The sequence below is a fragment of the Euleptes europaea genome, chromosome 15 (genome assembly GCF_029931775.1).
Source record: "Euleptes europaea isolate rEulEur1 chromosome 15, rEulEur1.hap1, whole genome shotgun sequence".
NCBI lineage: Eukaryota > Metazoa > Chordata > Lepidosauria > Squamata > Sphaerodactylidae > Euleptes > Euleptes europaea.
In genome coordinates this window covers 57097486-57110758 of record NC_079326.1, presented here as the reverse complement: position 1 = coordinate 57110758, position 13273 = coordinate 57097486, and the positions used below count along the sequence as shown (strand labels likewise).

The 13273-nt window shown below is 44.6% G+C and overlaps 1 protein-coding gene across 1 annotated transcript in view; it reads left to right on the top strand.

Annotated features, from left to right (window-relative positions):
- DNAH7 (dynein axonemal heavy chain 7) overlaps window positions 1-13273 on the top strand; it is a 132973-nt gene that overhangs the window by 27571 nt on the left and 92129 nt on the right. The window contains exons 15-20 of the mRNA XM_056861236.1: window positions 27-251; window positions 1613-1759; window positions 2734-3419; window positions 3993-4179; window positions 8202-8395; window positions 10957-11155. Of these exons, the coding sequence (XP_056717214.1) occupies window positions 27-251; window positions 1613-1759; window positions 2734-3419; window positions 3993-4179; window positions 8202-8395; window positions 10957-11155 (1638 nt within the window). The remainder of the gene's footprint in view (window positions 1-26; window positions 252-1612; window positions 1760-2733; window positions 3420-3992; window positions 4180-8201; window positions 8396-10956; window positions 11156-13273) is intronic.

The window sequence follows — 13273 nt, the reverse complement described above, 5'->3', positions numbered from 1 at the left end:
CTCACTTAAAGTTTCTTCCCAACTAGGCTTACATACAGAAAGTGGAAACAGTGGACATGCTGGAGATGGAGCAGAAATTAATTGAGGCCAAGAACTACCTAGCCTTCCTGATAGAGTGTACCAACTTTTCCCCGGTTGATATTCGACTCAACAATAGCGTCTTTCAATGGTACGGACGAATGGGGGAGATTTTCGAGGAACACAGAAGGATAGTTAAAGACAAAACAGAACAATTCCAAGAAGGACTTAAAGTGAGTGTTTTCTTTCTTTCTTTCTTTCTTTCTTTCTTTCTTTCTTTCTTTCTTTCTTTCTTTCTTTCTTTCTTTCTTTCTTTCTTTCTTTCTTTCTTTCTTTCTTTCTTTCTTTCTTATATTTTACAACTTACTTAGGCACGTGAGACAGGGGGAAAGAGGAAAAATAAGCAAGGGATGAATACAAAATTGTATCCCAGTACCAGAGGCAGTATGACTTTTTATATCAGTTGCTGGGCAGGAGGATGCTGTTGCAGTTATCCTGTTTGTGGGCTTCCTAGAGGTAGCTGGTTGGCCACTGTATAGGGTTGCCAGGCCCCTCTTCGCCACGGGCGGGAGATTTTTGGGGCGGAGCCTGAGGAGGGTGGGGTTTGGTGAGGGGAGGGACTTCAGTGCCATAGAGTTCAATTGCCAAAGCGGCCATTTTTTTTCCAGGTGATCTGATCTGTATCGGTTGGAAATCAGTTGTATTAGCAGGAGATCTCCTGCCACTACCTGGCAGTTGGCAACCCTGCCACTATATGAACAGAATGCTGGTAACAGGACAAATAAAATACAGATAAAATACTATCTGCAGTATAAGACTTGGAGCAGAGTTACTATACTTATTAAATTTCCTTATCTTTTCCATCAGCCCTTTTCTTGATTTTAAATGTAAGGTTTTTAGATTTTGGATTTGTAGCGTAGCAATGCAATATGATATTTACTGGTCTATGACTGCAATAAATTATTATTATTATTATTAGAACAGAATGCTGGACTAGATGGGCCGTTGGTCTGATCCAGCAGGGTTCTTCTTATGTTCTTCCATTCTTATGGTCACTAATATCTGAATCAGAATACTAATCTTGAAATGAAGACTGCAGCTAGAAGACTCACGAAAGCTACCTTAAGAAGTGAGTCTTGCTGACTCAAGAAAGCTCATCCCTTCCAGAATTTCGCTATCATTTGAGGCTGAAATCCCTTTCTGCCTTTCTACTGCAATAGAATAGCAATACGTTCTAATCACCCTATCACTGGGGCCCCTGGAATATCCTTTAGCCTCCAGGGTAGCACTCTAGATGAGCTTCTTACCCTGATTCAGCTTTCCCCTGATCTCCCCTGAATGCTCCATCGTTGCTTCTTAGGCCTTTCTGTACTCCGACTTACCCTGAGCTCCCTGGCTGATCTTACAATTTGGACCACTGAGACTGCGGATCGCCGGAGTGCCCGATATTGCGGATCCCGGAGGCCAGTTTCCCCAAAGCGACAGAGATGGCTAATTATCAAAGCTGAAAGCACTGTTTAATAACCGTGAGCTTGTGCCGTCATATTCTAATGCTGCATTACCGTGTGTGTGTGTGTCTATATTCTTTTATCAGATCCGCTGCGAAAGATTTGTCGAGGAACTGGAAGGTTACACCAAGCAAGTTGAAGAATTCTCTTCTTATGGGGACCTTCAGGAAGTCAATAGATACCTGAAAAAAGCCCAGGCGCTGAATGCCAAGTTAGACATTGCTGCTGACAAGGTAAGGATTCCAGTCTTCTCTTCAAAGCACCTAGCAGAGTCTCTCCATGGGGCAGGGAGGAGTAGGAGGAGTAGAAGAAGAGTTGGTTTTTATATGCCGACTTTCTCTACCACTTAAGAAAGAATCAAACTGGCTTACAATCGCCTTCCCTTCTGTTGTGGGAGGGGAAGGGAAAGTGATTGTAAGCCGGTTTGATTCTGCCTTAAGTGGTAGAGAAAGTAGACATATAAAAACCGACTTTTCTTCTTCTTCTTCTTCTTCCCCTCCCCACAACAGGCAGCCTGTGAGGTAGGTGGGGCTGAGAGAGCTCTAAGAGAGCTGTGACTAGGCCAGGGTCACCCAAATAGCTTCATGTGTAGGAGTGGGGAAACCAGCCCGGTTCTCCAGATTAGAGTCCGTCACTCATGTGGAGGAGTGGGGAATCAAACCCAGCTGTCCAGATTAGTCTGCCGCTCATGTGGAGGAGTAGGGAATCGAACCTGGTTCACCAGATTAGAGTCTGCCACTCATGTGGAGGATTCTATGCTTTGGTTCTTGTAGGTTATCTGGGCTATGTGACCGTGGTCTTGGTATTTTCTTTCCTGACGTTTTGCCAGCAACTGTGGCAGGCATCTTCAGAGGAGTAACACTGAAGGACAGTGACACTGAAGCACACTGTCCTTCAGTGTTACTCCTCTGAAGATGCCTGCCACAGTTGCTGGCGAAACGTCAGGAAAGAAAATACCAAGACCACGGTCACACAGCCCAGATTACCTACAAGAACCAATGAACTCTAACCGTGAAAGCCTTCGACAATATTCTATGCTTTGCTGGCTGTACTCTTTGCTGGCCGTAGCTTGGTGGTAAAACACAGGCTTTGCTGGCAGAAGTCCCCATTTCAGTCTCCCAGGATCTTAAAGCTGTAGCAAAAGTCGCTTATTTAACTTGAGCCCCCTTGTTGACTTTTTAAAAACACACCGTGTTTCTTTTTCCAGATTGATCAATTTAACGCGGAAGAGGAGGCCTATGGGTGGCCGACCACTCAGTATCCTCAGCGTAAAAAAATCCAAGACACTCTGAACCCATACCTTCGACTTTACGACATGACTGTAGAGTTTAACACCAAATACAGAAACTGGATGGACGGCATATTCACCAAGGTGAATCCAGACCAAGTTGAGATGGATGTGGGGAACTACTGGCGAGGACTGTACAAACTGGAAAAAACCTTCCACGATTCCCCAAATGCCCTGTTCATAACGACAAGGATTAAGGCCAAAGTGGAGGAATTTAAGGAGCACATCCCCCTGATTCAAGTGATTTGCAATCCTGGTTTGCAGGATCGGCATTGGGAAGCCATGTCGGAAATAGTGGGTTACTCGCTAAAGCCCTCTGAAGATTCGACCGTCTCTTCGTACATCGAAATGCACCTTGAGCCATACTTGGAAAAGTTTGAAACCATCAGTGAATCGGCCAGCAAAGAACATTCGTTAGAGAAGGCGATGGTGAAAATGATTTCAGAATGGGACAGCATGGAATTTGTTCTCCTTTCCTACCGAGAAACAGGGACTTACATTTTGTCAGCGGTGGATGACATTCAGATGTTGCTGGATGACCACATTGTCAAAACTCAGACCATGAGAGGGTCTCCTTTTATTAAGCCCTATGAAAAGAAAATGAGGTAAAATGTTCCCTCATGGGAGAGATGTCTGAATCATAAAGTTGGAAGGGACCACCAGGGCCATCTAGTCCAACCCCCTGCACAATGCAGGACATTCAAAACTACCTCTCCCCCACACACACCCAGTGACCCCTGCTCCCTGCCCAGAAGATGGCCAATATGCCCCCCCCTCATGATCTGCCTAAAGTCATAGAATCAGCATTGCTGGCAGATGGCCGTCTAGCCTCTGCTTGAAAACCTCCAGGGAAGGAGAGCTCACCACCTCCTGAGGAAGCCTGTTCCACTGAGGAACTGCTCTAACCTTCAGAAAGTTCTTCCTCACGTTTAGTCGGAAACTCTTTTGGTTTAATTTAAACCCTTTGGTTCTGGTCTGACTTTCTGGGGCAACAGAAAATGCCACACCATCCTCTCTGTGACAGCCCTTCAAGTACTTGAAGATAGTTATCATATCACCTCTCAGTCGTCTCCTCTCCAGGCTAAACATACTTTAAGTTTGTTAAAATTTGCTTTCCTAAAGTCCAGACTATATGTCTGACTATGTACAGATTTGTGCTTTCTTCTTTGTTTTAATAGAGACTGGGAAGGAAAACTTTTGTTGGTGCAGGAGATCTTAGATGAGTGGCTGAAGGTTCAGGCGACTTGGCTGTATTTAGAGCCGATTTTCAGCTCTCCTGACATTATGTCTCAGATGCCGGAGGAAGGCAGGCGATTCACTACTGTGGACAAAACCTGGAAGGATGTCATGAAGTGTGCCATTCAGGTAGTAAATGGTCTTTTGGGGAGAGCTGTATATGGGGTATATAGATATGGAAACAGTGATACAGAATCAGAAAAATAGTTATTGTTCATTTTTCATTCTTAATTTCTGACATTCCTGGTGTTTTTGCACTTTCTAACAAAACTTTTTTAAAAAGAAAAGAAAAAGAGAAATAGTTATTGTTGGTACTGAATGACAGGAAATACGAGTTTATTTTATTTATGCAAAGACCTGTTAAAAATTAACCTGGATGTCCTGAATTAAGTCTGTACTAAACTAAATTACGTGTATTGAAACACATCCGGATGGGGAATATTGGTCCGGAGGAAATGGATATACCAGGACACCAGGACACAAATGGAATGCAAGTAACTGTTGGGGGCCTGATGTCAGTTGTGAAAGGAAATTGACATCTTGATCCTACTCATATGTATTTGGAAACAGACTCCACTGGTTTCCATTATGCTTAGGATTGTAACCTTACATCCTCATCTGAAATCATAGAATTGGAAGGGACCACCAGGGTCATCTAGTCCAACGCCCTGCACAACGCAGGAAATTCACAATTACCTCCCCCCACCCCCCAGCAACCCCTACTCCATGCCCAGAGATAGCAAAAAAACCCAAAACCCTCCAGGATCCCTGGCCAATCTTTAGGCCTGTAGGATAATTACTTTCTGACCCCAAAGTGGCTGTCGGCACTACCCTGGGCATGCAAGAAAGGGGCCACGTGAACCAAACACTGATGCAACCATCCTGCCCTCCCTCTCTCGATCTGCCTAAATTCACAGAATCAGCATTGGTTCTTGTAGGTTATCCGGGCTGTGTAACCGTGTAACTCTGTAACTCTGACCGTGAAAGCCTTCGACAATATTTAGAATCAGCATTGCTGACAGATGGCTATCTAGCCTCTGCTATAGATATACAGACAGACAGATGCACACACACACACACATGTATGTATGTATGTATATATATACATATATATATGTATGTATGTATATATGTATGTATGTATGCATATGTATGTATCCAAGTACTAACCAGGGCCAAACTTGCTTAGCTTCCAAGATCTGATGATATCTGGCTAGCCTGGGCCATCCAGTTCAAGGCAAGAGATGAGGAGGGTTGGTTTCTCCTTGTCTGCCTCTGGGCTTCCTTGGTGGTCTCTCATCCAAGTACTAACCAGGGCCGACCCTGCTTAGCTTCTGAGATCTGACGAGATCGAGCTAGCCTGGGCCATCCGGGTCAGAGTACATAGTTGCTTGGTGTAAATACGTAAAACATTAGGCTGCACATCATGAACATGGTGACCCACTGTCACCCAGCCAGTGTGGTGTAGTGGTTAAGAGCATGGTTTGGAGCTGTGGACTCTGATCTGGAGAACTGGGTTCGATACCCCACTCCTCCACATGAGTGGCAGAGGCTAATCTAGTGAACTGGATTTGTTTCCCCACTCCTACACACGAAGCCAGCTGGGCGACCTTGGGCGAGTCACATTCTCTCAGCCCCACCTACCTCACAGGGCGTCTGCTTTGGGGAGGGGAAGGGAAGGTGATTGTAAGCCGGTTTGGTTCTCCCTTAAGTGGTAGAGAAAGTTGGCATATAAAAACCAACTGCTCTTCTGCTTCTGCTTCAGTTTCTTCAGCTTCTTACAGTATTAATGCCGACGCTACTTTTCTTCCAGAAGATGGCAGTGTGAGTCTAGAAATACTGTCCAGATTTAGCGGTGGGGAACATGCATCCCTTAAGTTTTTCACGGTGAATCATAACACTAAAATTTGGGTGTCGGTGGTTGTTGTTGTTTTTTTCTAACCTTGCTATTGTGTTTTATGACAGTGAAAAATAGCCAAGGCATATGTTTGTCCTGCCCTGCGCTTTACCCCAGAGTTAAATGATTGTTATCTGTCTGGCTCAGATCAATGAGGATAAAATTGCACTTCGACTTCAGTGCTTATTTTTTGATCAACAAATAGCGGAAGGATCATAGTTTCTTTGTTGCCCCCCCCCTCCCCCCAAAAAAAACTTTGTTAGAAAAATCAAGTGGACGGGTAGAGGGGAAGGTCTAAAGAGAAGCTGCAGCTGTCAATTTGTGGCATTTCAAAAGAGCTGCTGCTTCTTTCCCCACATCGCCACCCAGGGCATAGCTTTGTTGTCAAAAAGCTGATTTTTCTGCAAGTCATCTGCAATTGGCCTCGATGCTGCAGATTGTACTCAATCTCTTTTATTCTTCAGGCTCCCATCTGAGATGCAGCTGCAAAATAAAGGCCAGTAGCTGAAACTTGGGGGAACTGGAATAGATCTGAATAGACCTGGATGCTAGTGTTCCAGAATTTTCCCTCCCAAAAGATGTGTGCTTGTACGTTGTGCTGTGAGATAGATTTTCTAAATGGAGCTATTGCAGTCACATGTAATGCCACAAGAAGGTGTTCATGTGACTCCTAATGGGTGCTTTTCTCTGGGTGATGGCTGGAAGGGCAAAAAATAACCACCTGAGCTTTCTTTTTGGGGGTGGGAGTAAGGGAGAGGGGGAGAAAGACAGATCAAGTTGCCAAAGGATAGCAGCTGTTAGAGGGAAGAAGAAGAACAACAACAAGAACAACAACAGCAGCAGCAGATTTTTATATGCTGTCTTTCCCTACCACTTAAGGCAGAATCAAACTGGCTTACAATCACCTTCCCTTCCCCTCCCCACAATAGACACCCTGCAAGGTAAGTGGGGCTGAGAGTGACTAGCCCAAGGTCACCCAGCTGGCTTCGTGTGGAGGAGTGGAGAAACCAATCCAGTTCACCAGATTAGCCTCTGCCGCTCATGTGGAGGAGTGGGGAATCAAACCCGGTCCTCCAGATCAGAATCCGCCTGGGATGCTGGGGTTCTATCCAGATAATCCACTGTAAACAGAGAGAGATACTGGGAAATGGATCAAGAAATCAGGGTCGCTCATTTGGGCGCCCAGCCTGGGGAGAGGAGAGGTTAGGAAGGGGAGGGAGCCTTCTGCAGAATGAAACAAACTGCAATCAATTTTATAACTTACGTCTCACAGCTCCTAGCTATGGCCACCATCCAGTGGCAGGTTTTCTTGTGCAAGCCCTATTGAAATGAATAATATCTGTGGTGTAGTGGTTAAGAGCCGTGGTTTGGAGTGATGGACTATGATTTGGGGAACTGGGTTTGATTCTCTGCTCCTCCACCTGAGCGGTGGACACTATTCTGGTGAACTGGATTTGTTTCCTACACATGAAGCCAGCTGGATGACCTTGGGCTAGTCACAGCTCTCTTAGAGCTCTCTCAGCCCCACCTACCTCACAGGGTGTCTGTGGTGGGGAGGGGAAGGGAAGGTGATTGTAAGCCAGTTTGATTCTCCCTTAAGTGGCATATAAAAACCAACTCTTCTTCTTCTTCCTATGATGGAGGCAGCTGTTTCCAAATGGGTGTTCCTTGTAGACACAAGGTAATGTCTGCTGAGGAAACCCAGGGAAGAGATCCCTGCTGGATCTTTCTAGGTTCTGTAGGGCATGTCAGATGGAGTTGTTCCACCAGGCGTTCCATTGAGGATGGTTGAGGCAAGTTTTCTACCACTTATTAGCAGCAGCATCTTCTTTTTGACAGCAGTCTGGGATGTTGGTTGTCGGGTGCCAGATGATTATGTTTTATCCTGATGCCTGAGCTAGGATACTATTTTATGGGATTGTGCTTTAAGATTTTGTAACTATATCTTATCTCTGTTGATAGATTGTTTATTGAACGTTGGGAGCCTCCCCGAGCCCTGTGAGCCAGAGGAGGGGAGGAGTATGTCTGAAACAAACAAACAAACAAATAAATAGGCATCTTTAGCTGGGGAAAACATGGACACCGTGTTGGAAATCACAGGGGTATAAATGTTGTCATGACATATTCTGAGTGTTCCAGAGAACATTCAGAGAGATTTTGTTATTTAAAATGTGCAAGCATACATTTTCTTAAACCGCAAAGACTCCTTTACCCAACGTCCAGATTGCAAAATTGTATTTTTTTTTGTTTCTAGGACCGTCACGTTCTTACAGTAGTGATGATAGACAAGATGCTGGAGAAGCTGAAGAAATGTAATGAGTTACTGGAGTTAATTCTTAAAGGATTGAATGAGTACTTAGAAAAAAAGCGCCTCTACTTCCCCAGATTCTTCTTCTTATCCAATGATGAACTCCTGGAGATTCTTTCGGAGACCAAAGATCCGACACGGTATAGTGATTCACGCGTGTGAAAATTATAAGTGAACCCGTGACTTTTGTGCAGGGGAGGGAGCTAAACGTGAATTCTGACTGCAAATGGTCAATCTTTGTGTAGAGAGCGAGCGAGTGTGAGTGCTTTTCTTGGTGCTGATGGAAAGTGCCCTCAAGTCAGAACACATGAAACTGCCTTCTGAATCAGACCCTTGGTCTATCAAAGTCACTACTGTCTACGCTGACCGGCAGCGGCTCTCCAGGGTCTCAGGCAGAGGTCTTTTCCCATCATCTACTTGCCTAGTCCCTTTAACTGGAGATGCCGGGGATTGAACCTGGGACCTTCTGCATGCCAAGCAGATGCTCTTCCACTGAGTCACAGCTGCTCCCCAACTCATGGTGACCCCAATCCCAGGTCATTCCAGGCAAGAGAGGAGCAGAGGTGGTTTGCCATTGTCTGCCTCTGCATAGTGACCTAGGAATTCCTTGGTGGTCTCCCATCCAAATACTAGCCAGGGCTGACCCTGCTTAGCTTCTGAGATCTGATGGGATCGGGCTAGCCTGGACCATCCTGGTGAGGGCAGAGGTGGTTGGCCATTGCCTGCCTCTGAATAGCAACCCGGGACTTCCTTGGTAGTCTCCTATCCAACCACTAATCAGGGCCTCCTTAGCCTCCAAGATCTAATGAGATCGGCCTATTCTGAGCCACCCTTTAAAATCGCGACTCAGAAGATACATTTAAAATGTACTTTGAAAAAATAAATCAGTATATGCCTTTATCTTCGAGAGAGGGCTCAGCTATTAATGCATATCACGTTTGAATCACAATGGTGCTCCAGGGAGGTAGGTTAGGCGGAAAGAGGGTGCTGTGCCCACAGCCACCCAGTGAACACACAAAGCTGCCTTACACGGAGTAAAACTATTGGCCTGTCTAGCCCAGTCTTGCCTACTTGGACTAGTGTCAGCTCTCCAATATCTCGGGCAAGGGTCTTTCCTGACTCTGCTCCCAGAGATCTTTTTAAAATGAAGATAACAGGGATGGAAATCTGCATACAAAGCAAATGTTCCAGCTGTCCCTGTTCTCCTAGAGTCCATGAACTGCATTGCTTCCTTAAGGTAGAGGCACATATAGCTGTTTTCATGTGACATTTATATGCATTTCAATTATGTGTGTTGGTTTCCTATGGCGGAAATGCTAAGGTTTGTCTATAGAGTTGCCAGCCCCGGATTGGGAAACAACTGGAGATTTTGTTTGGGTGGAACCTGAGGAGGGTGGGGGTTGGGAAGGGAGGACTTCAAGGCCATAGAATCCAATGGTCAAAGCAGCCATTTTATCCATGGGAACTGATTTCTATCCCCTGGAGATCAGTTGTAATAACAGGAGATCTCCAGCTAGTACCTGGAGGTTGGCAACCCATTTAGTATAGGAAGTGAAGCACCAGAGCTTGGCTATTCAACCCCCATTCCCCTCCCTCCCTCCATCCCTCCCTCCCTCTCTCCCCCGCCCGGGCTCAGGGAGATAGGATAGGAGCTACTAGAAGAAACATGTAATACAGATAGAGTATCCCTTAACCAGACATCCCATATCTGAACTGATCCGAAAACTGGACCCTTCTTGCTGGCATGCAGGCAGAAAGCTGTCTGCTTTCAGTGTTTGCTGCCACCTAAAAAAGTAAAACACGGTGTACATTGCATTGTAGGTGGAGACTGAAAGCCCGCCGTTGTTAGTTTGTTTGCTGTTTGTCGTTGCTCTTGTTTAACAGCTGATACAGGTATTCTGGTGAGATAGTGACAACATTTGCTTTCTGATGGTTCAATGTACACAAAATTATTAAAATTATTTGTTAAAATAACATTCAAGCTATGCATATAAAGTGTATATAAAACATAAATGAATTTGGGTCCCATCCCCCAGGTATCTCATAATGTATATGTAAAAAATTCTAAAATATACCAGTAAACGGAAAGATCCGAAATACGGACCACTTCTGGTCGCAAGCAGTCTGGAGGAGGGATACTCAACCTGTATCTAAATCAGCTGCTGCTTGAGAGAATCGTAGCTTGCTGCCTTATGTATATGCTGCCCTAAGCGATTCTTGAGGGTAGATATAGAGGATTACCATCTACAGAAAGTGCATGCTTATGTGGAGGTGGAAATATCGAGACCCTACAGCATATATTTTTTGATTGTAAGATCTATGGTCATATTAAGGAAACTCTGATTACCCCCATAATTTCCCGCCATCCCGGTAAAAATAGAAGGACTCTCCTCTTAGTAATGCTAGCAGATAAGAATCAAGAGATCACTTTTAAGATCACCGGATTTGGATGGATAGCCTATAAGATTAGGAAACTTGGGTAAGGTATACATAGGCTTTTTAGCTATAAGTTTTATAAGATACTATATAATTCTGTGATTCTACAATTTTAAATGGTCCCCCCCCCATGAGTGAATTGATATTCTGAAAGTTTGAATTATTGTATTGATTCTATTTTTATTGGTCTTGGTCTGTATTAAATAAATTTGGATTTTGCTTCCTTATGCAAACCTCGATTTCTCTCTCTCTCTTGTTCCTGCAGGGTAAAGCCGCACTTGAAAAAGTGCTTTGAAGGAATCGCGAGTGTCGAGTTTACGGATGTCTTGGACATTACCCACATGAAGAGCAGCGAAGGAGAAGTCGTGGAGCTCATAACCACAATATCGACCTCTAAAGCTAGAGGTCAGGTGGAAAAATGGTTAGTGGAATTGGAAACAGCCATGATCAGTTCCATCCGCAAGGTAATAAACGTTTGTTTTGATTTTGTTTCCTTAAGGGGTGTCTAATTAAAAACCAAAACAACTGAATGTGGTTTAAAAAAAAAAATCTTTGAGATGACGTTTGGCTTCCACGATTTGAAGTAGGGTTGCCAGGTCCCCTCTCTCGATCGGTGGGAGGTTTTAGGGGGTGGGGCTGGGGCAGCTGCGCACTCGCCATGACATCACTTCCGGGTTTACTTCCGTGGCCGATTTAGCCCTCATTTAGCAAATTTTGGGGGTTTGAATGCTAAAGCAGCTGAGGCGATGCAGTGCTTCCAGTGGTAAACCTGAAGTGACATCATCGTGTGCAGGCAACCCCACTGGCTTCCTTAAGTGGTAGAGAAAGTCTTCATATAAAAACCAACTCTTCTTCTCCTCCTCCTCTTCCTCCTTCTGCTTCTGCTTCTTCTTCTTCTATGACCCGTCGCTCAGTGAGCAGAGACCTCACGCCTTACTGCAGAACTAGTCAATGTGAAGTGTATATTTTGCTAAATTTGCTCGAACTGGAAGGGAAGGTCTCCGGCTCGAATAAATGCATCTCCCGTGTCTGCAATAATCAAAATGCAATGGTCATGACTCAATTTGCCAAAATTACAGTGTGGTAGCATCTCCCATGAATTAGTTAACAATGAGCGAATGCTGCTGTTGCTGAAGATGTTCTGTTTGAGCTGCAGAAAGAGAGAGCAAATGAAAAGCACGTTTTGGCGGAGCTTGCTGACAGCTTGTCACACTATGAATGCAGGCTGACAAAAATAGAAAATTGGCCGTTTTCTTTTGGAATCTATTTTTTTATCTGAACTCACTTCATTTATTGGTTTGGACTCCCCCCCCCGTATTAATCACATCCTTTCTTTATTCTTCTTTCCTATTGTAATTTTGCCTAAATTGCTTTGCTTTGTTTGTGCCGAGATTGAAAAGCCTCCTTGAATGTGCTAGTCTTTAAGCGTGTGATTAGTTCCTTTTTTTGTCAATCAAGGCAAGACCAGGCTTACAAACAACTCTTCCTGCACACTGGGGGCGGGGGGTTGATTTGCTCTTTTCGAGTCAAGAGGACTTGCAAGGAATTCTTAAGCAGAATTACACTTCAAATGGACCGAGAAGAGGGTAACTCAGCTGAGGTAGCACTGTAAACCCTCTGAATTTCCAGCCCTTGGAACTAGTGTGTGTTAAGTGCCATCAAGTCGCTTCCAACCTTTGGCAACCCAATGAATTAATGACCTCCAAAACATCCTATCGTTAACAGCCGTGCTCAGGCAGTGGTGGAACTAAATTTTTGGGACCCTGAAGCTTGAACTGTTATGAGGGCCCCTTTGCAACCAGCAACAATAGGGGAACATCCAACAAGGTCCAAAGGGCCTTGCTGCCCTTGCAACGACCTTGAGGCCCAAAGGGTGGAGAACAGGGAGGTCAGACGACTGCAGCCTGAATTGAGAATTCAGATGTCTTTTCATGGTTCCGATTGGCTCTAGCCTAAGATGATCCAGTTGCCAATATGTAGGCTATGAATAGATTCTGGCGAGCTCAGCGAGCCCATACAGCTGCGGGTTCAGGTGCTGCAAGTCCCTGAGAAAATTTTGAGATTTGACCAATTACAGGGACATTTTGAGACCAGATGAAATGGGTATTAGACAGTATTCTAAGGTCAATATTAAGTACTTTGACCCTTTGGCTTATGATTCTGTCACTAATTGTTCAGGGCCGAATTGGCCATATGAACAAGATAATTAAAGTAAGTAAGATTCTATCACTAAAATAGCCTTATTTTAATAACAAACACAAAAACTCCACTGATTTTGTTGAAAAATTCTCTCAATAAAAAAAAAGTTGCTTCAGGGCTCCTCCGAGATTAGGGGCCCTGAAGCTTAAGCTTCATCGGTTTTATAGCAGATCCGCCACTGTGCTCAGGTCTTGCAAATTGAGGGCCATGGCTTCCTTGATTGAGTTAACCCATCTCATGCTGGGTCTTCCTCTTTTCCTGCTACCTTCAACATTTGCTAACATTATTGTCTTTTCCATAATGTGACCAAAATTCGATAGCCTTCTTTTAGTTGTTTTATGTTGTGGCTCAGTTTAGTCATTTTAGCTTGTCTAGTCAATTGG